The 26,398-nt window shown below is 53.9% G+C and overlaps 1 protein-coding gene and 1 long non-coding RNA gene across 2 annotated transcripts in view; both read left to right on the top strand.

Moving 5' to 3' along the window:
• LOC137675488 (uncharacterized) overlaps nt 1-22,009 on the top strand; it is a 50,876-nt gene extending 28,867 nt beyond the window's left edge. Inside the window, exons 2-4 of the long non-coding RNA XR_011049962.1 lie at nt 18,805-18,915; nt 19,739-19,925; nt 21,701-22,009. This is a non-coding gene — a long non-coding RNA (uncharacterized lncRNA). The remainder of the gene's footprint in view (nt 1-18,804; nt 18,916-19,738; nt 19,926-21,700) is intronic.
• Nucleotides 22,010-22,139: 130 nt separating this feature from the next.
• The window catches only part of LOC137675440 (uncharacterized), a 59,592-nt gene continuing 55,333 nt past the window's right edge, over nt 22,140-26,398 (top strand). Inside the window, exon 1 of the mRNA XM_068421535.1 lies at nt 22,140-22,344. Within this exon, the coding sequence (XP_068277636.1) occupies nt 22,191-22,344 (154 nt within the window). The 5' untranslated portion in view covers nt 22,140-22,190. The remainder of the gene's footprint in view (nt 22,345-26,398) is intronic.

Here is a 26,398-nt window from a genome sequence, read left to right as displayed (position 1 = left end):
AAATCAGTCACGGAGGGAGCAGGGGGCGACTGGCTTGTGAGCACGAGAGGGGCTCCGAGAGGCGTTCGCAGGCGCTCGGTTTCGCTGTCATTGGGTGGTTTGTGCACGTGCATGCGCGGAGCCTCCTGCTCTTGTGTGCAGGCACAGAGTGAGCTCACGTGTTAACGTCTCCCGTTAGCACACATGTGCACGAGTGTGTGTGCACCTATTCGGGAAAGCTAAAAGCCTTGTTTGGTCCCCCAGGGCAGGACAAACACACGCTGCTTTGAGGAGCAGAGCTGGCGGGTATAGAGGTTACCTAGGCTGAGGGGTGTGATTGCTGGGCTGAAACACAAAATAAGGTGGTTTGCTTTCATCCTTGTTGGTATTTTGGATTTGGAGAAATGCAGAGAAAATGCTGCCCTCCATTTCAGTGAAAGAGGAGGCGATTCTTGTGTCAGATCTGCTAGGCCTCACCCAGGGGCTTCTCTTATTTGCTAACGGCCTCCACCTCCTGCGGGGGATTTTTAGCCATGTCTAGAGAAGGTAGAGGGAGTGTTGGTAGAGGTACAGAGGATTGTTTCTTAATTTTTTCCTGTTAATAGTGCTAAGAAAAAAAAATCCCTGTAAATTCAGTCTAGAAACTATACTGGTTAATAACCCTGTAATAAACCCCAAGACTGAAACTTGTAAATGCCGTTGCAGTTGCTGTTGTGGACGCTTTGAAAGCCTCTGTTTTCTTTGCTGGAAAAATGATCTGCACTGTGTGATGACCCTTAAAACTTACCAGTTCTAGGAGATGACAAAAGAATTGAGTACTCGGGGGAAAAATAATTAGCTGCAATGAGAATAGCCATTCTTCATTATAGATTAGTTTATTTTTGAGTTTTATTCCTGAAGATGCTATTGATGTTTGACCAGCTTTTTTGAGGTCAGCCTCGTAATTTCTCATTCCTTAATTATGATGCTGTTTGTTAAACCAATGAATGTTATTAATCAAAGCTAACTAGGCAGTGGAATAGATACAGGTCACAGCATTGTTATAGCCTTTCCATAGGTGTTTCTGTAGCTGACCTGTGGCCATGTGCTTGTGGAGTCTTTTGTAAGCGTCTAAGAGAAGAAATAAGCCAAACTCAATAGAGCAACTGCCCCTCCTCTGGTGGGAGCAAGCGCCCTGGGATGTGAGACTCAAAGCAATTTTAAATATTAATTAAATCTCTCAGCTCCCTTCTAAAATGGCTGGTTACTATTTGTGTTAAACAGACAGAAATGAAGCAGTGTTGGCAATAGCAGTGTGGTGAATCGGTGCTAGAGGCAGGAACGGAGCCGGGCTCCAGGGCTTGTAGCTTTGACCACGAGAGCTTCCCACCTCTGAGCTGGGAGGGACACGCAGGAGCCCAGCGGTCCCTTGCACCCCACCAGCCTCGGGGCCACGGCCGGGCTCGGTAAAGCAGCAGCTCTGTTCCCCTGGTTGCCAGCTCCATGATTTGGGAGCAGGGCCTTTATTCAGATGAGATTTCTAAACTTCTACTCGCCATCACCCCGCGCTCCTGGAGAGGCAAATGTTCGTGTACCTACCTGAGGGCTTCCAGCACCTGCATCCAGGCAGCTGCGGGACCAGGCACTGGCTGGCGGGGACTGCTCCCCGCAGCTCCTGGCCGCACGGCGTGGGGCAGCCGGGCTGGGCACTGGTGACACCAGCCTCTAGCTGGGCGCTGCAGTGGCGGGAGCCTCAGCCCGCTAGTGGTGGGACGAAGGAAGAAGCTGAGAGCGCAGCGAACGCTGCGGAGCTCCGCTCGTGTCCTTGGAAAGCAGCGGCGAGCGCCCGGCTGTGATCGGAGCTCCGGAGGCTGATGTTCGAGGGCTCTCTCGGGCGGAATATATTTACCTTCTCTGTAGCTGGCTGTAACTCACATCTCTGCAAAGCACTCTGCCAATACAGCAGTTGCTGATGTATAGCTACAGCCATTTTCGCTGTTTCCCTTACTCTGTCTCCGTATAGAATAATATGCGATTAATTGATTTTCTGTCGCTCTTTTAGTACGGAAAATTAATTTTGGAGCAACCTTGTTTTCTCAGGGTATGAATTCTCTACATGCAGAGTAATTCTACTCCTACATTATTCATGAGAGAAAATAGTGATGGAGTGTGTAACTGAGGCAGCCCCAAGGCCACAAACTGATAGTCTGCGTTACTGATACAACAATATTCCACTGATGCTTCTAAATAATTCACGGCTACAACTCAATTTGGCACCAGGCACGCGGCTCGGGATGTGACTGGTGCGGAGGGGAAGGGAGGCACCTTGGCAGGACACTTGGCTTCCCAGTGAGAGCGCAGGAGGGGTGCCGCCAGGCAGCCGGAGCATCGCCTGTGCCTGGCTGGTCCCCGGGGACATGGGCCACCGCACAGAGAGGGACCCAGCGCCGGAGCGTCTGGCTGGAGCTCCTGCTGCCATCAGAGCAGGCACAGCCGGGGCGTGCGGGGCTGGGGAGCTGGGCCGGCGGGGTTGGTGTCAGCAGCACCGTTTTCTGTAGCTCTGATGTCTCCTGCTCTGACTCGAGGGCATCCCCGCGGGCTCAGCAGAGCTGCTGCAGCGGCACGGGGCTGGTGGGAGCCAGCTCTGCTCTTCGGGGACGTGCTCGGAGCGCTCCCCGGGCCGGGCTGATTTACTTAGGGAGTACCTGCTTCGGGGTGTTACAGAGGGCACGTTAAATAGCGAGTGAGGGCAGGAGTGGCATATCCCCATGAAGAAATGGTTGGGCAAGGATTTTGCCCAGGAGCAGGATCTGCCAGGGAAGCCTGAAGTCTCCAGGGGAGTGCTGGGAGCTTCTTCATATGAATTATTTAAAACTACACTGTGCAAAACAGGTTCCATCGCTCCCTGCCTACCAGGTACCCCAGGTCCAGGTGCCGAACAGGAGCTTTATCCTCCTGCAGGTGCAAGGTGAGGGGAAGGGGCTGCCCTGAGGAGAGCCCCTGGAGCCGTGGCAGCCTTGTGTGCCACGAAAGTGGCCTTTCTGTGTGGACAAAAGGGTTAATGGTGCCCGAGGAGCTGTGCAGGGCAGGCGCTGGGCATCACCCACCGATAAGGTCTCTGGAGCTGATGCTCGAGCCTCCCCTCAGGTGGCAAAGCCGTGTGTGAGCTGGCCAGGGCTTCAGGGCACGGTTCTGGGCTGCAGAGAGGGTTAATGGCCGGGAGAGCTCTTCTCATGAGTGGAAAATGGCAGGGGCCTTCCCTTCCCTTCCCTCCTTCCCTGCCTCTGGCAGCGGCTGTGCCGAGCGGGTCCAGATGACGATGGCGTGAGGGAGAGCCTTGTCCTGGCACTGGCCTCCTTTTAGATTAATGACTTGCGATGAGATGCCTAAGTCACATATTGGGCTTTTTCAACACTGAACTGTACCTGGCACCCTGCAGCCATTTATCACCGGGCTGCAGATGGAAGGCAGCAGCAGCAGGACTTGCGGAGGGCCAAGAAACACAGCTTCCCAGCCAGGCTGCTGGCGCTGGCGGGGGATTCTTCTGGTGCTGTGCTTGTGTGGTTTTTTTTAATCTAAAATGATAAATCTGATTTCTTCAGGATATTGGAACAGCTGCAGCTGACCTGGCTATTTATCTGACAGATCTTCAGGGTGTACGATAACAGCTCTTAGAGGATGGATGGGGTGTTATAAACTGTCCAGGCACAGAATATGATTAATGGCATTCACAGAGATAAACAGATGGGGGGGAGAGCTCATGATCTAAGAAAATCCTGTCCCTGGACCGGGAAACTATTGGAGAGCTGGAACAGGACCAGGAGCTGAAGCTGTCCTGGAGATCGATGCTCCGTGGGTGCCAAGCCACCCACCTTGGCGTCCCCCCCCCACTCCCACCCCGTGGCCGGCCGGGGCCTCGGCACGCCAGCGCGGCTGTCGTGGCTTGTACCACATGGTGCGGAGGATGCTCATCCCTAATCGTGCAGCTGCTCTGCGCAGTGTGAGATGGAGGCAACCGTCCTGCAGCATCTCACAGCCTTTAACAGCCACTGCGTGTGGACACTTCCCGGCTGCCGTGCTGGGTCCCCAGCCCTCTGGTTTGCTCTTGTAGGACAGGCATGCTGCTGCCTAATGCTTTGCAGAAATGAGGCACCATACTGCCCGGCGTTTGGCCCCAGGGGTCCGTGCTGTCCCTCTCCCCATGGCTCCCACATACCTTAAAATCACTTTTTTCCAGAGCTCCCCACGTGAGCCCTCCTCAGCTAACACCCCACCTCTGCAGGGAAAAACTAGTGTGGTAAAAGTTGAAAAATCAATCTCTCTTATATTAGCTGGCACAGAAACTTGCAAGGAATTTACGCATCCAGCTACGATGACATTCATTTCCTTGTCTGTGATTTTCTGATGTGGGCTTAAAAGCCTCCTCTTTCCCCAGCCTCTTTCTCCTGGCTGTCCCTGCAGAGCTGCGGTTGGGCTCCTCGTGTTCGCTTGTTCCCAGCGCGTTCTGGAGGGCGTGCAGCTGGGATCCAGGAGCAGACAGTCCCGCTTCCTTCGGGGTATCAAAGGGGGCTCGTTGAATAGCTCTGATGGGGAACACCACGTGAAAGGGAGGGAGCAAAAGGAATCAAAGCAGCATTAGCGCAGAAATTCTCACTGAAAGAGATGGATCAAATAAACACCGAGATTAATTAATCACTAATGGCGTGGAATAAAGGTGACCCTTCAGCATTTACTGACTGAAGACAGCAGGGTCAGGATTGGAGAGCATTAATCTTACATTAGCAGAACTCCATCCTTGCCAGAAGGGAGGAAGAAATCCCTTTGGTTCATGCAGAGGAAGCTGAAGCTTATTGCTTCCTGCCAGGTCCGTGGCTGCATTTTTATGAAACACCTGCAATGAAAAAAAAGAACATAAACCTGAGAAAATTAAACAGCCGTCCCAGAGGAGGGCTGCAGCCCTGCGCCCAGGCACAGCCCTCGCGCCGTCCCCGCGGCCGGCAGCCCGCGGGTCAGGGGCCGGTGGCCACGCTCCGTGCAGCGGAGCCCGGCGAGGTTTTGTCGTTGGTTGTTAATAACGCTGGATCAATTACAGCGAGCAACTGAGAGAACGGCTTTTGAAACCCTTCCTCTTTACTGCTGGAGCTGGTGTGTGTGTGCATGTGTAATGTTAGCAATACAAGCCACCAGAGATGAGCTATAAAAGGTGCTTTCTTTTGCCTCCAAATTTTGCTCTGTGGTTGCTCTGTAGCATGCACCAGATGCAGCAGCAATAGCGCAAGGCCTATAACCTCTTTCCAAATGGTAATAAATCCCACAAGACCCTAACACACTTGTAATTTACAACTCTGCTAAAATTAACATTATTTCAAGCTAAGCGTATTCTCGGAGGTGCAGGAGGAATGTGGCAGCTTTCCTGCTGACAGCAGAGTTTCTTTTTTAAATGTCATGCATTCACTTTCATTACTTCCAAATAATTGCCCAGCAGATCAGCAGCCGGACGAGCGAGAGCGTTTTATACCGCTGTGAGTCGATTCCATCGTCGCAAAAAACAGCTGCACGGACCCATTGCTGGGCACGGCGAGAAACCTCTGTCTGTTCAGTCCCCAAAGCCCCCCGACCAGAGCCAGCGGGCACCAGGAGCAGACCCACCGCCCTGCTCCTCCCCGGGCAGAGAAAGACCCTCGAAACCAGTGCGGCTGGGGCAGGCCTCACCTCCCCAGCGTGCCAGGCAGGCAGTGTCGTGCCTGAGAAGGTCATCTGTGTTCGTTTGAGGTTTTTTCAGTGAAATGAAAGACTCTTCTCGCCGTTTGGGGATGTTTGCTGTATTGTTGGGGGGGTTTCATGAACCATCTTCATCTGCAGCGTGGGCTTGTACTTCAGCTTTGAAAATAAAGTCGTCATTTCAGCGCTGGGCTGAGCTGGGCTGGGGAAAGGTGCTCAGCCGTGGCGGGGCATCACCCACAGCCGGGCGGTCCTGTCTGCGAGCTCCCCCCCGTCTGGGAGGCCCCTGGGAGAAGGGGGACAAGGGGGACCCCAGAACCGTGGCCACCCCCTAGTCCTCGTCCTCCTCCTCTTTTCTCTGCGTTTCTCACAGGAACTGTCCAGAAACACCGGCCTGCGGAGGCAGCCCCGTGCTTTTGCAGATCAGGTCCAAGACAAACTCCAGATCCTGACTGCGAAAGCTCTGTGGCCTGTAATGGAAGCCCTCAAGGAGCACTGTAAATATAGGAGCTGTTGGCAAAATTCAGATCTGGCCTTGGGCTGGGGCTCCCTCTCCCACAGTGGGAGGTTTGATCCCCGGTATTGGCGCAGGCCTGTGTTTCGGTGTGTCTTAAACAGCTGGGAAACAAGATCTTTTTAATCTAGACATGGTTTTCTTCCTCCACTGCAAAGAGAAAAAGAAAGAGGGGGAGGAAGACAAAAAGGAAAAATAAAACCCCTGGATGGTGAGAAGTACGAAGGAGAAGTGGCGAGGAGCGAGAGGCCAGTGCAACTGTTAATTATGCTGCAGCTTCTAGTCCAAGGCCTCATGCCATTTGAGGGCTTAGATCATTAGCAGAAAATGATGTTCTCTTTTGGAGGAGAATTTCTGATTGACTTTTTGGCCAGCGCCGGTGGCTGTGAGCAGTCCTGGAGTCTGAAACCCTCGTCTGATGTTGCACGGCTCCCTCGTGGCAGCCGGTCGGTTCATCACTGATTTAGAAGGTCGGTTGCTGTTATAAGAACATAGATTCTTGTTGGAAAACTGTGTTTCTGCTAGAAAATAAGGTTTGGATGAAAACACGAGGATTTTAATTGGTAAAGCAAAATGTTTTGAGTTTCGCTACTTTGAGTTTCTAAAGAGAGAGGGAGGGAAAGGAATTCCTGGTTTTAAGTTGCGTCTCTCAAACTCAAAAAATGCCTATGGAGCGTTGGACAGACTGGGAGAAAACGCTGTTTTGTCTCCTTGAGAAACTGGCCCGGGGCAGCCAGCTCCACCTGATACTGTATTTTGTGTGTTTAGCTGTGCTAAGCTCAGGCAGGTCTCTTGTCCTTGAGGGAGGACCAACACCGTGGTGCCCCTCGCTCCGCCGAAGCTGATGGCATCAGGAGCGGTGACGGCCGTTGCGGCGTGTTCCTTGCTCCTCGAGGGCACCAGGCAGCCGTGCCGCTGTGCCCTGCCAGCTCCCCGTCACTGCTGCGGGGCTGCTGGCCCCAAGGGTTTACATCTGAAACTCATCTGAGACACCCTAATGGGGGGAGGAAAGTTGCATCGTTGGTCCCCACGCGTGGGGTGCAGGGTGGGGTGTCCCACTGCCAGAGCCCCCGGCAGCCTGCGGAGAAGGCAGACAAGACCTTGGTTTCCTGGTGCCCGCCCTGGTGCTGCCATCGCAGAACTGTGTCGCTGTGTCTCGGTAAGGGCTTTAGGCAGACGGGGCCCGAGGGCTGCGCTGCCTCGTGCTCCCCTCCTCGCTCCCAGGGGCAGCCAGGGAGCCCGGAGGAGCGGGGCAGGGGGAGCCCGGGCAGAGCATCCCCTGCCAGGGGCCGGCGCAGCGCTGGGCTTCAGAGCCTTGTGTCCTCTGCATAAATGCAATTTCCCTGAATGTCAGAGGAAAGCATTACAGATAACACACTGTGTGTGTCTCTGACCCAGTAAGTGCTGAAATCACAGATCTCATTATTCTGACATGATAGAATTTTTTTCCCTCCCTGCTGCAACCCCGCTGCTGTTGTTTTCCAGACTGCAGACATAATTGCCGAAGGTGCAAAGCCTCCGCAGACAAATACGTCTTGCCTACTTCCCTAAATCTAGCAAAATGCCAGTTCTGTGTGTGCATAAGAAAACGCTTTTAGATCACGCTCGCGAGCAGCCCGTATTTCCATCGGGTGCCAATCACAGCCAGGCTCACCTTTAGGGACGTGCGAGACGGCGGAGCGGAGCGGGGAGACGCGCTGAGCTCCCAGACGGTTCCCAGGCTCGAGGCTTCAAGGTGCCACTTGCCAGCCAGCACGTGCCATCCGGGGTGACGCGGCTGAGGAGAGGAGCCCTTTAGAGAGCGGTCCTGGGGATTTACTGCGCTCGATCTCAAGCACAGGGATCACGGGGGACCGACCACGTTTGACTGCGCCATGCAGTAATGCAGCAATTAAGCACGGCCTTAAACGGAGCGGGTAGGGAGGCAGAGTTAGGAAGTTTGCTGTTGAGGAGCAGAAAGCAAGGACAAGCGTGTGGGCACCTTGGGCTGCTCCGGGGCAGAAGTGCCATGAAGGGGATGTGCCAGGTGGGAAGTCCCAGCTGAGCCGGGCGTGCGTGCTCCTGGCCTTAGGGACTTCCGAAGCACCTGCGCAGCGCGCGGAGCTCAGCAGATGGTAGGACAGAGGAGAAGGGTGAATGTCAGCTTGAGTTTTGAGGGGTTTTATGGTGCTGCTCTCCTCCGGTGGAGGTCGGAGTGGGTCAGGCGTCCGGGAAGACCCGGCTTGCCCGCTCCAGCAGGATCTGCAGCCCCTGCCTTTGTGCCCATGAGGGATCTCTGTCCTGGCCGGGCCCTGGCAGAGGTGTCTCTGTGCAAAGCTCTGACCTCAGATCTCCCTGGTTAGAAAAACGCAGAGTGCAGACGTTAATGTTTGTAACAGGGGTCCCTGCAGGGCTGCAGAGGGAAGAAACTGCCCGTCTCTCCTTCGCCCATCCCCGGCACCTGCCCTGCACCCGCTCTGGCTCCCCGGCACCCTGCACGGGGAGCGGGTGGGGAGGCTCGCCTGCAGAAACACGCTTTGCAGGTTGGCCTGTTACTGTGCACAATGGGAATCTGGCGGCTGCATCCGCTGCTTAAGAGCCTTCCCCTTGTGCAATAACCTCTCATTATTTTTTAATGTTGTTGTAACTTTATGGCTTAATCAGTATTTGCAATTTGTTAGTAGTCCAGGCTGCAATAAAATTGTTTTCCAGGTACTGAAACATCCTATCAAGGTTTGTAAAGCAGTGGTTCTTAGTTTATCACACTCATAAAAAGCACTGGCAACTTGACAGATATAATAACTTTTTTTATCAAGTGTCTAATTTGAGAGGAAATTAAGCCATACATTACATGCTGATCTGAGCTGGAACTGGAAAAAGACCCAGCCGCCCCTCTCCCACCCCCGCGAGTTTCCTTTCCCATCCCAGCCTCTTCTGTACGGAAAAGACAGTTCAAAGCTGGCCGTGCTTCTGCATTCGCTCTGCAGTATCCTCAGATTGTGTGTGTATTTTTACAGGGCACTGCACACTTAATAAAAAATTATTTATGTGGCCTGCATTGATGTCACAGCAGTGAAACAATACCTTTCCTTTACTGCAGCAGAGCGGTGATTTATACGAGTGCCTGGAAAAGCTTCCTCGAAATGCAGTGCAGATGCTCCAGGCCACTGTAACAGCCACTCTATCCAGTTTACTTATGGGCCAAGATTTTTAAATCAGGCAGGTGATTCTGGGTGCTTCTATTTCTGGCATCCATCCCAGGGTGCCCAGGGGGGCTGGGATTTCACTGCCACCAGAAGAGCTGCTCCTTTCCAGGCCTTTGAGTAATCGCTTTTTTGTCCTCAGGATTTTGGTCCATCTGACATAATCCCCCCCCGATCCCAAATACGGCTGCTTGAAAGAGCGTTGGTGAACTGAGTGGTGTCTGCTCTGTAATGACCCCAAAAGGCCCTTCCTTGGCGAGCCTCGTCCTGCTCCCGGGCCGCGTCCTGCTCCGTGCTTCGGAGCGCGGCCCCGCTCGGCCCCGTCCGCAGCCCGGCCTCTGTCCTGCCCCTCTGCTGCGCTCGCCCCGCGATGCCAACCGAGGAGAGCACGCAGGCTGTCCTCAGGCAGTTGTTTTAAGGGTAATTATTTTGGTGTTTAATTCCAGTACTGATTTTCCCCCGTTCCCATAAGTGGTACCAAAACGCCAATAACCAATTGAGCAACTCGCGTGGCTCACCCGGAGACGGCGTCCTGAGCCGCGGCTGCGGAGCGATGCCCGGGGCTGCCGCCGGCTCCTGCGGGCAGAGCGCCTCGTCCTCGGGCACTGCGGAGGTTAAACACTTCCCGCAGCCAGAGTGAATTTGTGCTGGAAGCCTGGAGTAAAAGTCAGGCGCTGCCTACGAGCCGCACGCTGTATTTGTTTAAATTTTCATGCTAGCGAATGTCTGTGACACAGGAGACAGGTTTATGGAGAGCGAAAAAAAAAAAATGTTGACAAATGGCCCAGTAATCAACTGGAACATGCAATAAATCATTGGAGTGCCAATAACACTTCCAGGACGAGTTGCGAAAGGTCATTACGATGCCACCATGTATCATGCAGCGCCAAACAAAGCAAACAGAACATGTTGGGAATAGGATTATGGGAGAAGCATCTGTCAGTTCTAATTAAGAATTAACTGTGGATCCTATATAAAAAGATGTGTGGTTTATTCCTATCTCCCTCCTTTTCCCACTTAGCTCTCCATTTTTCCCCCTCCAAAATAAAACTCAATTACTTAAAAAAAAAAAACCCTCAGTCATTTAATCTATTCAACAGCAGCAAAAATAACTCGATGTGACAAAAGAGTGAAGGCTGGAGGGGAGGGACAGGACTCTCTCTGGCTCTTGCAGCCTCTGGAGCGTGCGGGAGGGCGGTCGGAGCCTGCCCGAGCTGCCTGAAATCCCAGAAGCCCTTTGGCATCTCGGCAGCGGGCGGCTGCAGTGGTTGCAGAAGGCAGAAAACGTACAAACCAAAAGACTTCATCGCCCTCCTTGGCGTGGATGAGGGGTGGAAATGGAGAGAGCTTGGAGATTGAGATGCTGAAAAGATTTTGGCTACCACTGCAAGGGAGTGCAAGCTAAATAAGTGATAATCAAATAAAGTAGACAAGTTAGAGAGGAAACCCAGCGGAGAAGAGGCGCAGGGCAAGCAGGTGACGTGCCCGCAGAGGGGACGAGGGGCTCTGAGCCCGTTGCACACCCCGCACAGCAAGGGCTGCTCAGAGGCGTCCTCCCACCTCTGTCACATCCCCGGGGTTCGTCCCTGGTACCGGCAGCGGGTCTCACCCCAGGGTGACAGGAGGGCTGGCTCGAGTCCTTCCCTGAGCAGCGGTTCCGCCTTGCCGAGCCGAGCCGCGGGAGCAGCCCGTCGCCTCCGGTGCTGCGGATGACCCTCCCTGCATGAGCATCTCATAAATCCCCCCAGCACCTCCTTCCTTTCACCTTGCCTTCCCCCTGCGCCTTCAGGCTCCCCTTTCTCTCTCTCCCCATTAATCTGAGTTGCATTTTACCATGTGGGCGCCTATCCCAGCCCCCTGCTGAGAGGGCTACGCAAGCAGCATGATTTTCTTTATTATTATTATTTTTCCCTTTCTTCTCCTCTGTATTTCCAGGCCTCTTTTCTGCTTAAGTTTGCATTTCTTCTTCTTCTTTCCTTTTTTTCTTTTCCTTTCTGCTGACTGAGACAAGACCGTGTCCTACTTCACCATCCCAGGATTTGTTACAACTTCAAGGTGCAGGTTTATGGCCACGGTTGTCCCGTTTATGGTACAGTTCTTCTTATGGGTTCTAATAAACTTTGTAGCTCCAGGGTGCTCTTAAATCCTGATATGAAAGATAGAGAAGAATCATTATTTAGTCCAACTAAATATAAGATGCTTCACCCTTGAAGGCTGCGGATAATGTTTCTTTCGCAGGTGTGGAAAGAGCCATAATTCCTGTGTGCAGCAAGTGCAGCTGCAGGAAAAAACAATCAGTTCTCCCCATGGCAATACGTGTGCTCCCCCCACGCTTAGATTCTCTAGAGCCGGTGCTATTTGTGGTTATGGTGTGGTGAGAGGAGGGTGAAATGGATTTACAGATGTAACCTTGCAACCACTGAGGGTTCGTTACAATTAAAATCCTGTGTACAGTGTAAGAGATGCCCTGTCGATGGGCGCAGCGGCCTGATTCTGCTCTCCCCGTGGCACTGTCGGAGTCGCTGGCTGGAGAAGGTGCCTCTTGTTAAAATCCTTGGGTCAGGGCTGAAAAGGAGAACACGCAGCCCGCGTTGGTGGTTCATGCGTCTCCCTGCAAAGCACTGCGAGGGACCTCAGGGCTGCGTTCCCTTCATGTTCAGAGCAGACGTGTGTATATGTACGTACGCTTGTGTTTGTGCACGTGTGCGTATGCAGGGTCAGATCTGGGAGGTTTTGGGGACTGCTGCTGCAGAACTGTGGGCTTTTGAGGGAGGAATCTGCAGAGACGGAGTCACAGCAGTGCTAAAGCATGTCTTGGGTCTTGCTCATGGTTTTGCAGCAAGACACAACTCAGCAGTGAGGCTGGTACGGGGAGGGACGCAGGAGGGGAACGTCCGCCCGCACCCACGCCGATGACCCGACGGTCGGCCCCGAGCTCTCGCACCAGGCGCCAAGCACCACTCAGAGCATCGCTCAGTCTTCACCAGCCTTTTTTTCCTTTTTTTTTTATAGATCATCTGTTGTCGCAATTATTCTTACTTGTGAATGAATGATTCGGTGTCACTTTTGGCTGGGATCCGCCCGGGAGGTTTGGTCCCTCGCGCAAACCCGGCAGCACTTACACAAACACAGAGACTCTCCATGAGGTTGTGGCAACAACGAGTCACCCCCGAACCGACAGACTGACGTAGCAACCTGCCAGGAAAGTTTCCTTTCCTGTCACTGATCCCTTGAACTGGTTACTCGTATTTTCTGTGGCTCCCGCAGGCCTCCGGCTCGGCCAGCCCCGGCCAGCCCAGCCGGTAACAGATCCCCCCTCTCAGCAGCCAAGTGCGAGGCGGCAGCGCTGGCACTGAAATACCTACTTGGTTGTGCTCACACGTATAAATAATTGTTTTTGAAGCCATTGAAAGGCCACAGTATAAGACACCGGCTTGTTTGCTTATTCAGATGTATGCAAATGTTTTACGAGGGTGTGTTTCCCTAAGCTCTCGGTGTCCTTGAGCACACTAGAACACAGCACAAATCAAACCCCAAGCGCAGCTGTGGAGTTTAACAGAGCGGGGGGTGCCAGGAGGGCACAGGGAGCCTGCGAGCCCTCCCACAGCCTTGGGGGGCAAAGACACCCTTTGCCACCAGGCTGAGCCGCGCTGGGAGCAGCGAGACCCTCCCCAAACGTGCCCTTCCAGCAGCCTCCTCGCATTTGTACCGTGCGGGCTCCTCCTCAGCAGATGTTCAAGACTCAGCACTCAGGCTTACATGGACAAACTTCCAAAACAAACCATCTGGAAAAGAAAACAGCAAACTATTTGCAAGCTCTTTCCCTCCTCCGCCTCACCCGCCCGGCGTCCCTGATCTCAGAGTCACGGGGAGGGTTTGGGAGGACAGAGCGCGGTGCCAGAGCCGGGAACGGAAGGAGCGTGTCAGTGGAGAAATGTTCCCAGCGAGGCTGCAGCTGTTCTTGTAAAATAAGGCAAGGCAGCGCGGCTCGCTCGGCGCGGCCCGGGGCCAGCGAGGCACCGGCCCCTCTCCGGGCACCCCCAGGGCTGAGCGGGCCCAGGAAGCCTTTTCCGATGATGAACAGTGAGGTGCCGGGGGCAGCGGGAGCCAGGAGGATGCGCAGGGGCTGGAGCTTCTCTCTCTTTGCTTTTTATCCCGGCTTCCTCCCACCTTGAAGAGGAGCCGGTAGCTTTGGTCCCTAAACGGGAAGGGGACGTCAGGAAGGCAGTAGCTGAGAGGTTATTGCCCTCGGGCAGGTCCTGCAGTGTCTGCTTTCCCGTTAGCTGTCTGCAGCTCTTCACGCCGGTGTGCTGGGGAGCCAAAACGCAGTCACACATTCTTGTTCCTTCAGTTTCCAGAAACATGAGAGAAAGAGCTCCAGAGCTCCCTCCCGCTGCAGGAGGGGATGTGAGGACCGCTCTGAGGAGGGGCTGGGCTTCATCTCCCACATCCAGTCCCAGCCTCGAGCAATGGCCAGGGGCCTGCGCCAAAGGGCTGGTGGCTGCTCGTGAGAAGGGTCTGTCCCCTCCACATCCCTTCAGAGACCTGGCCGAGCCCTGTGCAATGAGCAACGCGCCCCTCGCTGTCCCCGCTGGCAGAGGGACAAGCCCGCCTGGCCTTGTCTGTCGTCTGTAAATCGCTGTAGGACCAAGATGGAACCTGCTCCTCACGCCTTTTATAGCATCCACAAGATCAACAGCATTTATTCTGCCCCTTGGCAGGTTTTAAATTCATGGTGCTTTACGCCAGTGGCTAAATCTCAGCAGTACCCATGGCAGCGGGGCGGGATCCTGCACTCGGCAGGCTGAGCGCGAGTGCATATATCCCCGTTAGCACTCCTGACAAGATGCTCCATCTATCCCCGCTCTAAGTGCTCCTCTTCTCAGCGTTTCTTACACCCATGTCGTTAGTTCAGAGCAGCTTGTGCCAGGCATAGGGCCTGGCTCGCTGACCGCCTTCCCTGCACCCTGCAGTAGCCCCGGGCCCCCCGGGGTGCAGGGCAGGCAGGAGCCGGTTGCCTGATGCTGCAGTCGCGCTGGACGTGCTGGCTCTTCCCCTGCTTTTCTACCCATTTCCCCCTGTGACTTCTCAACACCCTCTTCTAGCTGTGGGAAAAGCAGAATGTGAACAGAGCACTTTGGGCACTCTCCACATACAGGAGTACAATTAATAGTAATAAAAATGCGTTAGTTTTTGTCAGCCTTTCTGTTACCTCCGGTGGGCCCGCGAGAGCCCGTCACCGAGCAGGCTGTGATCCCAGTGTTGCGCCGCTATTAGATTTTCTGCTTGAGGGAGGAAGATATATGGCACCAACTGAGGTGGGAAATGTGCGTTGCTGCAGGAGCGCGACGTGGCTCTGGCTGTGAAGGGCACGTCTGTGTGTCAGAGCTGCGAGGGGAGATACGTGCATGAATCACGATGCAGCGTGTGTGTGTGGGCACATGTGTTCATGGCCGGCGCTGGCACACGTGTGCCACGGAGGTGCATCCCTTCCCTTGATCTTTTTCGGGATCTCGCTGGTCCTCAGGGTCTCCCCTTCCCCGTCCTCCCGGCGAGCTTTGTGCACAGCCCAGGAAACGGGGTAATGAAAGCCGAGTCATACACTCCTGCTTTATGTTTCCAAAGGAGCAAGTGTGACTGTCAGGTTTACAAAAGATTGTTTATGTTCAGTGGCGTGAAATGGGGAGCGAGTGTGCGGAGCAGAGCGAGAGAAAGACTGCCCTGCCCGGGCTGACAGCGCGGCATTCATCCTCCACGCTACAGCAGACAAAGCGCTGGTGCTGCCTGACAGGGGCCATAAATCACCGCTGGGAGATGCTGTACCTACAGCTTATACCATTCCAGATGACAAACACACAATAATCCACACAGCACAGCACTTTTTCTCCCCTCTCTCTCGGACTCGATGGTGCTCAAGTGACGACGAGAGGCAGCGAGGAAACCTGCAAAGCCTGGAAGTCTCCGCGGGGAGCGCAGGAAGGAGCCGGGGCAGTCGCCGATGCCGGTGCCGTAAGGCCACGGCTCACCGGAGCCATCGGCTGGGGAGGGGGCGAGAGGAACGGGGGCAGCGGTTTGCAAGGGCCGGAGGGAGGGATGCCGAGCAGGGGCGAATCCTCCCTGGCCGGCGCCGCACCTCCTCCAGCCGGACCCTCCAGTGTCCCCGCAGAGGCTCCGCTAGCAGACTCAAAGGCACGTTGGTGCCACAGCGTTGCCAGCTCTGCCGCGTCACCCGAGCTGCTTTGCCCAGGCTCCTCTTTGGTGTGAGAGGGGACTCGTGATCTTCGAAGAAGGAGGCAATGGAGGGCAGGGAGGCAGATGCGCTGCCACCACCCTGGGCTGTGATTTGTGAGGGAAGGGAAAGGAAAGAGGTCTGGCTGGTTGGACAGCCCTTCAATCAATGTATCCTAATTAACAAAAGATCTAATTCATCAAAGTGGCAGCAACTCTGTTGGTATCACCTCCTTCCATGGGGGCTGCTGGGGATTTACGGTTGGGGTTTTTGCTCCCTTTCCTTCTCTGACAGCTTTATCTTTCCCACATAGATCTTTATTTTCCTTTCCGAGGGAGAAGGACTGATAGTGAAGCTCTCCTCGGGAATATGGCCATTTAGTTGACATTTTCAGCCTCACCCCCAAAACAGAGGGATATGTGGGGGGAGCTGGGAAAGGGAAGTTATCTTAGTGAGGTGCAGGTCTGATTCAGAGGGGAAGGAAACTGCTGCAAGGTGAGCAGAGGGGTCTGCAGCTATGCGTGCAAAATTTGGTCAAACCCTGCAAGCTGGGGTTATGCTCTGAAAATCCCCCCAGCAGGAGCCATGGTCATACAGGGACCTTGGCTGTTGTTTGGAAAAGCAAACCCTGAGAGCTTGACAACACGGCTGGATGGCACCTTAAATCTTGAAGTGCATAAAGAGAAACCCAACTGGTTTGTTTTGTTTTAATATCTGAAACCTCGTGGTTTGGGGGCTGGGAGAGCAGGATGCTGAATTGCCGGATAAATACAAGGACTGTGTCGGTTCAGAATTGCTCCGCTGTTCTCAGCGGGCTCGCTCGGGAAGAGTGAGGTTTGGACGTGATATAGTAACACAAAAATAGTAATAACAGTAATGAATCCCCGTTCAGCCACTCCTCCCTGCTGCAAGCACGGGAGCATAACAGCCAAGATGCAAAACGCAAGCCCTGTCTCGTGGGAAGAAGGAAGCTCAGAAGGTGCTGGGGTGAAAAATCACCAAACCAAACCCCACCGAACGAAGGCAGCTCTGCCTCCGACGCGCAGCCGCGTTCGCAGCACACCGGCAACCAGGAGCTGAAAGGGCCATAAAATGGAGCCGGCGTCTGAAGGCTGCCCCAGCGCATACATCCTGATGTGCCGGGGTACCTGCTCCTCCGTAGCCTAAACTTGTGATGAACCAACGCGCTCCAGAGCGCATTTATATGCAAAGGCGTATAATATGTCCCCTGTATCTAATTATCTGTCAACCTGAGGCAGTTTGTTTTCCAAATCGGCCTCTCGGCTGTGACTTTATGAGGTCGTAAAGAAAACGGTGCCACTCTCGCACCGGAGCGCCGGGAGAGCCTGGATCAACAAATTACCGTCTTTAATGGTGTCTCCTCGTGCGAGCTCGCGCCCCGGCGTGCCCCGGCACGGCAGCCCCCAGCCCCAGGCCCCAGCCGGACGGGGCAGGGGCAGGACGGACCCCGCGCTGCCGCTCACCCTCCTCCGACCCCGCTGGACGCGTCGCAAAGTTTGGCAGGAGCCGTCGGTGAGCTCCAGCCCGTCGGCTGTGAGAGCAACACCAGCGCCAGGGAACGCTGAGCCGCGGATTCCTCTGCCCACGCTGCTCCCATGATTAATGATAGAAAGGAATTAAAAAGAAGGAGAAAAAAAAAAGAGCGCGGGAGAGGGGAGGGGAGCGGGTCAACAGCTGAGTGCAAGGCAAGTCGCTAGACAGGGAGTAATTAAGATACTTGGGTAAATATGATTAATAAGCTCAAACTGGCAGGGTGTGCAGTAAACAAGGGCTAACCAGATGGTACCCTTTCCTTCCTGACAATGCTGCGAGCTTCGTAAAAATAGGAAGGAAGGCTCTGGATCCTCCCGGCGCGCTCGCTCGGGGAGGAGGGAGGACTGAGCACAGAGCCAGGGCAGTGAATCACCTGATAGGAATGAGAGACATTTCCCCCTTCATCACATCGGCTTCGAGGGGAAAACAAACGGCTGTTCTCGGCGTGCCGGGCTGGCACCGCGGCCGTGCCCGACCCAGTGCCTCGCTCAGGCACGGGCTGAGCTTCGGCTGCGCTGGGCCACGTGCGGGCAGCGGGAGAGCCCTCGTGCTGGGCTCCTGGCTCTGATTTCCAGCTGCAGCAACTCAGTCTGCAAAGTCCTGCCCGGAGCTCGTCTGCGCTGCGGGGGCTCGTGGCCGGGCGCCGGCGAGCCCCCCTGCTCCTCCCTCCAGCCGCTGCAGGTGGCTCCTTCCCAGAAGGAGCTGGTCAGAAATTTCCCCACAAAACCCTTCCCTGTCAGAAGATGCCATTTCTCCAAAGGTGAAACATTTGCGGAAACGCGCTGATTTTGATGAAATTGCATTTGGAAAGAAAAATCAAAGGAGAAAATCATTTCGATAAGGCCAAAGCATTTCAGTTTGACCTTTTAGGAATTAAATGGCATAGGGGTTTTTTCCATTTCCAAAAGCATTTTGTTTCGATGTACTCTCTATATATATATGTATCTGTAAGAACTGTTGAGACTGGAATTAAATGTAGTGATTATCCCAACGTGATGACATATTTCCCCCAGTGCAATATGGCAAGAAATTAAGCCCAAATATCCTTCTGCTTTGAAATGGGACGGGAAATCTGAGAAATGAAAAAAACCTGGTTCTTCTCCCAGCCCTGCTGCTGGGACATGCTGCCGGTGGCCACGTCCCCGCTGGGTGCTCCGGGCAGTGCTGTGTCCCCAGCCAGGCGAAGGGACCGTGCGCGCTGTCCTTGGCCTCCCACACGCTCGGCTCGTCCTTGTCAGGTGCCCAGAGCAGAAGGGGTGCTCGTGTCTCCCATCTTTCCTCGGCTTGTGCCACAGGATGGAGCTAGCCCGGGGCTGGGGCAGGCTCTGAGTGTGGCTGAATGTCTGAGAGTCCATAAAGCCGTTTGTGCGAGCCCTGGGGTGCCCCGAGCTGGGCATTTCATCACCTAAGGTCACGCACGTCAGAGCAACATGACAATATGGTCAGGGTCTCAGAGCCATCGGTTTTCATTTGACTATTTACTGTCCAGTACTTTGAGAATAAAAAATTTGCCAAGTAGCCCCAGGTATTAATAACAGATTAAATCAGCACTTAGCTTTCGGCTTCCTCAGGACACGGCTTCTCTTTTTTTCCCAGCTGAAAAGTTCCCAGTGATAATGAGAACAGTAAATGTTTTATCTTTGCAGGGAGACAGGCAGAACAACGGGCGCGGGGGAAATCTCTGAATCGCGAAGATGTCACCGGAGGAGCGGCGTGCCACCAGGTTCTGCTCAGCGCTGGTGCCATTTTCACTGCACGTAAGTTGTCTCATTATTGTAGTCAGCTTCGCCTGGGCAGAGGCTGTTCCTCGACTGTGCCACAGACCCAGAGTGTCACTTCTGATCTTGCTGGGACTCACCTTCCCATCCCAAATAATAACGCTGCTTCGGCTGCTTCGCTTTGCAGCATCCCCAGGGCAGGGGCTGGCTCTGCCTGTCTGCACGTCCCGTGTTTAACACACCAGTGCCGTGACTGGTGAGGGCCTGGGGATGCTTCCCGTTGTGAAAAATGAAGTGAGACTTTGTAGGGAGGGTTCGAGGTACAGCGAGGCTGCGGGAATAGCCAGTGGCTCGGAGGAGGTGGGGTAGAAATTAAAGATAAAGAAGAAATTCCAGCTCATCGGCAGGGCACATATTTTTCCAATATAAAAGCAAATGGGGGAACCCTTAAATAAATGGACTCTATAAAAACGTCCTTTTCTATTACTGCCTCCCCTTTTCAGGGGGAAAACACCAAGGTTTGTTTTCATGGCTCCTGAACAAAAATATCATTGCTGCTTCATAATTTCAGAGACCAACAAGCAGTCCATAGCTGTTTAAAATACAGAGGCCCCCCTCGGTACCACCATCCGCCCGGCTGCAGGAGCAGCTGCCACGTAATTACAAGCCCTCGTCACAAGTGTGGAGAAACAAGTTGTGGCATTTAGGAAAGGTCTGCAAAAATAGGTGTCAGACCTTAACTAATAGTGATTGTCCTTCCATTCTGCTGTAATTTACATTTAATTCACACATTTCATTTCCATTTAAAATATGATTACAGTGTTTTGAAGCACATCTCACCTGTCCCCTCCGATTATGGCAGGATGAAAATAACCCGAAGCAGCAGGAGCGAGGCTGGCTGCCCCGGGGCTTGGCTGCGGGATGGCAAACACATGGTGCCGTTCTGCGAGCTGGAGAAGGGGACAGAGAGGATTTGCAAAAACATCACCCGAGCAGGGACGGGGGGACACACCAGACACGCGGCCTCACCTTCCCGCTGCTTCATGCAGGTAATTCTTGCCGCGGGGTTTTAAGCACTAACAAACACAGGGGATCAGAAGTGCCACAGAGAGAACTGGGGGGCAGAGAAGGTGACCCTCTAGGCTGTGTTTTTCCAAGCTTTCTCATGGAATACACAGGCCTATCCTTGTGACGTGCCAGCGTGGCGTACAGGCACGCAAGGCTGTAAGGAAAAGCAGCCTCTGGGAGTCTAGTAGAGCCCCCTGCGAAGCGGGGCCACAGCCCGTCCGAGGGGAGTGTAACCAGGGCCTGGGACGTGACACCAGGAGCTTTTCATTTGTAAGTGGCTGGTTTAAGTCCCAGAAATGGGAACCACCAAAAACACTTCCCGTGCCGCCCCCTCGCCGTCGGGGCTCGGCGAAGGAAAAGTTTCCCTTCTCCGCAGAGGTCTTTCAGAAGATTTTTTAAACACAAAAACTCTTGCCTAGAAAATAAATCAGGCTCAGCCTCCCCACCACGTCCTCACCCCGCGTCTCCCCCGCGCTGCGCCCGCCCCCGGAGCGCTGAAAAGGCACGGACGCGCTGATTAATATCTGCTACGTGTAGGGGAAAACAACAACCCCGTAAACAGTATTATTAACCCATGGGCTGGCAATAAATCAGTGTGAGAAGGTGACCTCAGCAATGCTGGAGTAATCCTGTGTGTCAGGGTAAATTTATGAGGCCAATTTTATTGGCCTGTATGACCCAGGCTCCTTGGAGATGTCTCAGTAACAAATCCAATCCATATCATTTATTAGCTTTGTACAGTGTCAGCTCCGAGCACAGGAGGGATCCCATTAAAACGTATTGCTCCCTCTGCAGAAGGTGGGCACCAATAAGCTGTTGGATAATTGTCGGCTGGAAGGAGCCCCCGATTAAGTTGCTCGTTGTAGATCTGCTCTCAGGTCCATAAACGTGCCGGGGCTGGTGTTGGGGTTTGGGTTTGCACTGCCTGCCCTCCCAGCGTGGGCAGGGTTCAGCCACGGGAAGGGAGGTGCCGGGCTCTGGGGAGTTGCCAGCCGCATCCCCCCGGGCCCCCGCGGTGCTGGGCGAGGAGCTGGCGGCCCTGGGGGGGCCGGGGAGGACGCTGGGACCGTGGGGTCGCAGCGGGAGGCGCGGGGATGGACGGCGCGGGGATCTTGCGGACACATCTCGCTACGGCACTGCAGCGAGGGGGACGGCGAGAGGATCTGAAAGCTGTTAGTGGCTGAAACTCCTCCTCTGAGGCAGGAAACCACTTGCAGGAGGGGAGGAATCCTCCGGCCGGGCCCTGTGGGCAGCGCCGAGGAAAGGCTCCGCTTCGGGAGCCGCTCGCGGGCCTCGCGGGGACGTGCGTCGTGCCCAGCACCCCGGTGACAGGAGCCATCACGCCTTCGCACCAGCACCTCCGCTCTGATCCCTGTTGGCTACCCAGAGTCTGGTGGAGGCAGTTTAAGTCTGTTTGACTGTCCCTGTCATCGTAAGGTTTACGGATGGTTAATTTATTCTTTATAGCACAGTCATTGATGGCTGTTAAATCACAAATGAGAGCCAATAAAGGGTGAATTGCAGCTGAAATTACACTGTTTATATGACAGCAGAGTGCTGGCTAAAAGATTCATATGCCGCTGATGAAGTACGTTATAAATTTTAATTACCATAGTTTGTACAAATGACATGTTTGAAATGCTATTGAGTAATGTGACCCTGATAATGAAACTATAAAATAAATCATTAACTTTCTGAATGAGCTTTTTTATTTCCATGCTACATGAAGTAAACTTTCCAATTTATTCCATTGCAGCCGCCTTCTGAAAAAAAGGTGCGAGAGAAGAGTCACCAACCACCCCCTCCTCTTGAGGGACACTGACAAGCAAACCAAAGGAGGGCTGAGCGGGACCGTGTCGGAAAGGACGGCAGAAGACTGGCCGAAACCAGCCAAAGCCCCCCAGCTGCTCCTGGTTTCACCCTGGTTAGTACAGGATGATGCCTCGCTCCTACAGCCACAACCAGCTTAGCCGAGGGAGCGCAGAGATAAGAGCAGGGCTTGAGAACCAGCTCCGTAGAACCGTAAAAATCACAAGCACAGAAGAGAGAAAATCTCCATTAAAGTCAGGGCATAATTATAACCCACTCGTTGGCTGGGGGCTTTGCAGCCTGAGTACTGGAGATCACCCTGCTCTCCTCCAGGAACTCTCTGGATCTGCCAGAGCTTTGAAGGAAGAGCGAAGGTGCCTGAGCCCCTGACTGCTCGACACAGAAGCGGAGATAATTCCCTGGATGGGGATGACGAGATGAGTTTCGGCCCAGCAAGGGATTTCTCAGGAGCCTGCCTGGGGAAGGGAGTGCAGACTGGGCAGTTACCGACCCAGCATCCCTCAGCCCAGCTCCGCTTGCTCAAGAAGAGGAGACGCGTCTTAAACCCTTCTGGAAAGACACCGATACCAGGTTGTTATCTTGTTATATTACCATATATTGTTTTTTAAGGGATACAGGGCACAAAACAAGATGGGAGCGTGCCAGAGTTGCTTTCTCCTCCCTCTGCAGAGGGGTGCTCCAAATACCAAAGCTCAGTGCTCCCTGTCCCTGGGGTGCCCACGCTGGCCCGTCCCCCGGAGCGGGAGCAAAGGGCTTCCCTCCTCCAGAAAATCCACGGGGTCTGGGGCTCTCCAGCCCAACTCACCAGTACCGCTGGCTTCTTCCTCATCTCCTTAATTAACCTGGGTTCTTTGCACATCTCCGGTTTAATATGAACCTCTCCTATTTGCCAGCTTTTCCACACCGTAAATAAGCAACGTATCCATCTCACACGGCAAACAAAAGGTGGTAATGGGAATCTCCAAATAAGCACCAGGGAAAGGAGAGGGAAGGGGGCCCGTGACATTTTCAGGCTGTGGGGATGCAGCAGAAGGTTGCAGTGTTGAGTACCGTACAGCAGCTGGGTTTCAGGAGACGGGGTAATTTATGACCCATAATAACATTTGTGGTTCTTTGTGTGGAGGTAGAGATGGATCTTAGTCTTCAAGACATCGGCTGCTTGTCCCTGGGGTCCCCGGGTGCCAGGGAGTCCTCACCTATGGACACCGTGGCAGATCCGTGCTGGCTGCCTCCCCGCCTTGTCCCCGGGCAGCCTCTCTCCACGTCTCTGCCCAGAGCTGCTTCTCACCAGAGGACGCACACGATGGATTCAGATCCTGCGAGAATCAGGGTCTGAGTCGGGCAGAGTGTGTTTGCAGCCAGCGTGGGTGCCCATGGCCAGCACGGGTCTGGCCAAGCCCAGTGCCTGCCGTGGCACAGTCACCTATTGCAAAGGCCACGGCCACCCCGCCAGCCCTCACTGCAGATCTCGCTGGGCCTTTTTTCCTCCCCAAAAGTGTTTGGACTTGGAGGGCTTTTAACGCCTGCTTTTGTCTTATCGGCCAGACTGGAAATATTTCCAAGCAGGCTGCTCATGCCGCACTACTTACCATTAAAAGAAAGGACCACATTATTGCTGTTATAAACCATTGATTAAGGTTTATAATAGCAATAATCCCCTCGAAATTCATTGTTACTGCAGTTAATGACCAGTTTATTAGAGCGTTAACCATCCTTGGCAATGGGCTGAGTCGTTTAATGCTGGTAACGACCAATTTCTCAAGGGTTATTGCTTAAATAACAATCCTTTGTTAGATATATGTTCAACCACCAGATACTGCTCCAGCTGGAACCTTCTCCTGTGAAATAATTGTTAATTATTTCCTCCAAGTTTTGCCACCATGCCTCAAAGTTTTAGATGGAAAGGGTTGCTGAGGGTGCCAAGTGTCAGAGATGCTGAGAGCTGAGACTGGGCAAAGCGAGGGGAAGCAGCCAGAGACGCATGAGCCATCACCCAGAGGGACGTGGGTGTAGGAATTGTGGTTTATGAGGTTTTTTCCCTCTTCTGTCACCTGTGACTGTCCCAGCCCCTGGCACGTCCACCCCAGCCACCCACGGTGCTTTGCAGAGGCGCCGGCTCAAGTTGGAAGCAGCAAAGCTTCCAGGGCCGAGCCCCGGGCTCCCGGGCACCGCAGCGAGCCACCCGAGAAGGGTGAGACACACCAGAGCTCTCCCTCCCTTCTGCTCTTACACTAACGTGATCTGAACGTTTCATCGCCTCAGCTATGTCCTATCGTGTCACGTTAGTATCATCCTTCTAACAGCGCTCATTTTGTCTGACACGATATGAAGGGCACAGATACGATTACCCTTTAATTGTGTCATATTAGCAAAAATAAATACTGAGACAGTGCAAGGCTGACACAAAATAATGGCAGATCCCTGGGAACGGGATCAGACTCTTGTTGCCCAGAGAGCGCCCAGAAACCTGCGCGCTTCAAGCCAAGTGTGTTTATCGGGCAAACGCAGGGGACGAGCAGGAGGGGATCTCTGCCGTGTGTTCTTTCCCCCTCCTCTAAAGCCCACACGCTGGCTGTGGTGCCAGGCATGCGGGGAGCCCCCGGCCAGCGCTCCCTCCCCTGGCACGGCCCCGGTCCGGGGAGCCGCCAGCGAGGGTGAAAGGAGGCTGAGTGGCCGTGATCCACTCGCTGCCAGCCACCACCCCAAAGACCTCATCTCTAGCTGGCTTTAACAGGCTCTTGTATGATTTTGCTGTGAAACAAGTATCCCCGCGTCACCCCCAGAAAATTGCATTTCCATAGCAAATTAAACATCAAGCTTTCCTGATTCTTGTTAAGAAACACAAAGAAAATCTAAATTTGGGGGTTTAGGTGAAACCTGAATGGTGCTGGGTTTGGGTTTGGTGGCCTCCTCCCTCCTTTTCCTCTTTGTTCATAAGTTTGTGGGTCTTTGAGGTGTCACTGAAAAAAAAAAAAGGAGAAGGGCAGGAGGGATAACTCCAAAATCTGGGAGAAGTTTAAGTCCTGGTTTTGGCAGGGAGATGCTGGTCTTCTCCCGTGATGCTTCGGGCTCCTCTGGTCCCTGAGGAGGCAGGAATCGGCCCAAAATAAATCATAAAGTGGAAAATACAAAACCTAAAAACTCTGAATTGTTTTCCCCCTCTGTAGGAAGGAGTTACCATTTCTAACTGTCCCCACCGTCAGCCAGAACCGCTGGCTGGTGCCAGGCAGCTTTGAAACGGGCCCTGGCTGGGAAAGGCGAGAGGCGGCCGAGCTGCGCCGGCTGCTGTGCCGCGGCCCCGGGCCAGCCAGGCTGGGTCTGTCCCTGGTCCCTGTCACAACTGCTGGGGGGATTTGTGCGAGCGTCCGTGTTATTTTAGAGATAATGTGAGCAGAGTGGAGCATGTCACGGGATAATGGCCTCCTGCTGCTAGGCTGTTCTTGGCATTTATCAAAAAACGACACCAGAGGGAATATGCTCGAGGGATCCGAGGTGTCGATTCGATGACTGCTATTTCGTGATAAAAGTTAACGGAAATAAAAATGAATCAGTCACAAAACAGATTATTTATAGCCGTGCCCAGCCCAGAAGGGGATCCCTGGGAAAGGCAGGGCAATGGTGCTACCTGCATCGCCGTGCCGAGAGCTGCGGCCCCGCTGCCTGTGCCCGCTCCCGGGAGCTGCGGCGTTGTCCCTTCCCACCGCCCTCCAATACCCCCGGGACACGGAGGGGCTGCTGCTCATAGCAGAGGGGGAGAGGAGGGCTGAGGGTAGTCATTTGAGGTTGCTCAAATCAGACGTGATTTTCAGGCTTCTGCGACAGGATTTGAGCGAGCACAGGACGACAGGGAGGGGGTGATGTCCCCTGCTCCCCTGCCACCCCATCTGTGCTGAGTTAAATATCCTGGCTAAAACTGTCTCGTCATGGATATTACACTGAGTTGAACATGCAGCTATTTAAGGCAAGGAAAACTAGGGGGGGTTTGGGTTTCCACCCCAGCCCATCAAAGGCACCCTAAAGCTAAAGGTTTCCACTTTATCAAGGGGAACAAATTAATCGGCTAATTGTTGCTGGGGCCAAGTTCTGGTGTGTTTCCAGCGGGACGGTCTGTTTTTGTTATCTCAGCTGTAGGCAGGGAGGAGGAGGAGGAGGAGGAGGAGGGCAGAAGAAGGACGCTGCAGCACCTGGCTTCGTTGGCCCTACGTGTAATAGGAAACAACGGGGGCCACGGGGGACGCGTCGCTCTTTTCCACCTACATGTTATTCCAGCCATAAATCCGAGTGACAAGCTTGAACTTTTCTCAATTGACATGTTTACAAGGGAAGTCCGCATTTGACAGGAAAATTAAGCATATCAATCACTTAACGAGCTCGTTAATGAATGGCGCTCAGATCTCTCTGATTTTGTGCCTGGTAGCACAATTTATTGATCAAGTGTGCTCTCGGCCGGGGCCAGATGTTGCCGTGCCTTGATCCTCAAAGCCGGGGCGGCCTGGCCGGGGTTTAGCGAGAGGTCATTTTCTCCGGCAGACCCCAGGTTCCCTTTGCTGCTGCTGTTTTCTCTTTCTTTCTCTCCCTTTTCCCCCACCAGAACAAAGAGAGCAGATGCGGGCTCGGGGCCCCT

The sequence above is a fragment of the Nyctibius grandis genome, chromosome 33, assembly GCF_013368605.1.
Source record: "Nyctibius grandis isolate bNycGra1 chromosome 33, bNycGra1.pri, whole genome shotgun sequence".
In the NCBI taxonomy this organism is placed as follows: Eukaryota; Metazoa; Chordata; class Aves; order Nyctibiiformes; family Nyctibiidae; genus Nyctibius; species Nyctibius grandis.
The sequence above is the reverse complement of the archived record's forward strand: the minus strand, read 5'-3'. Positions and strand labels throughout refer to the sequence as shown.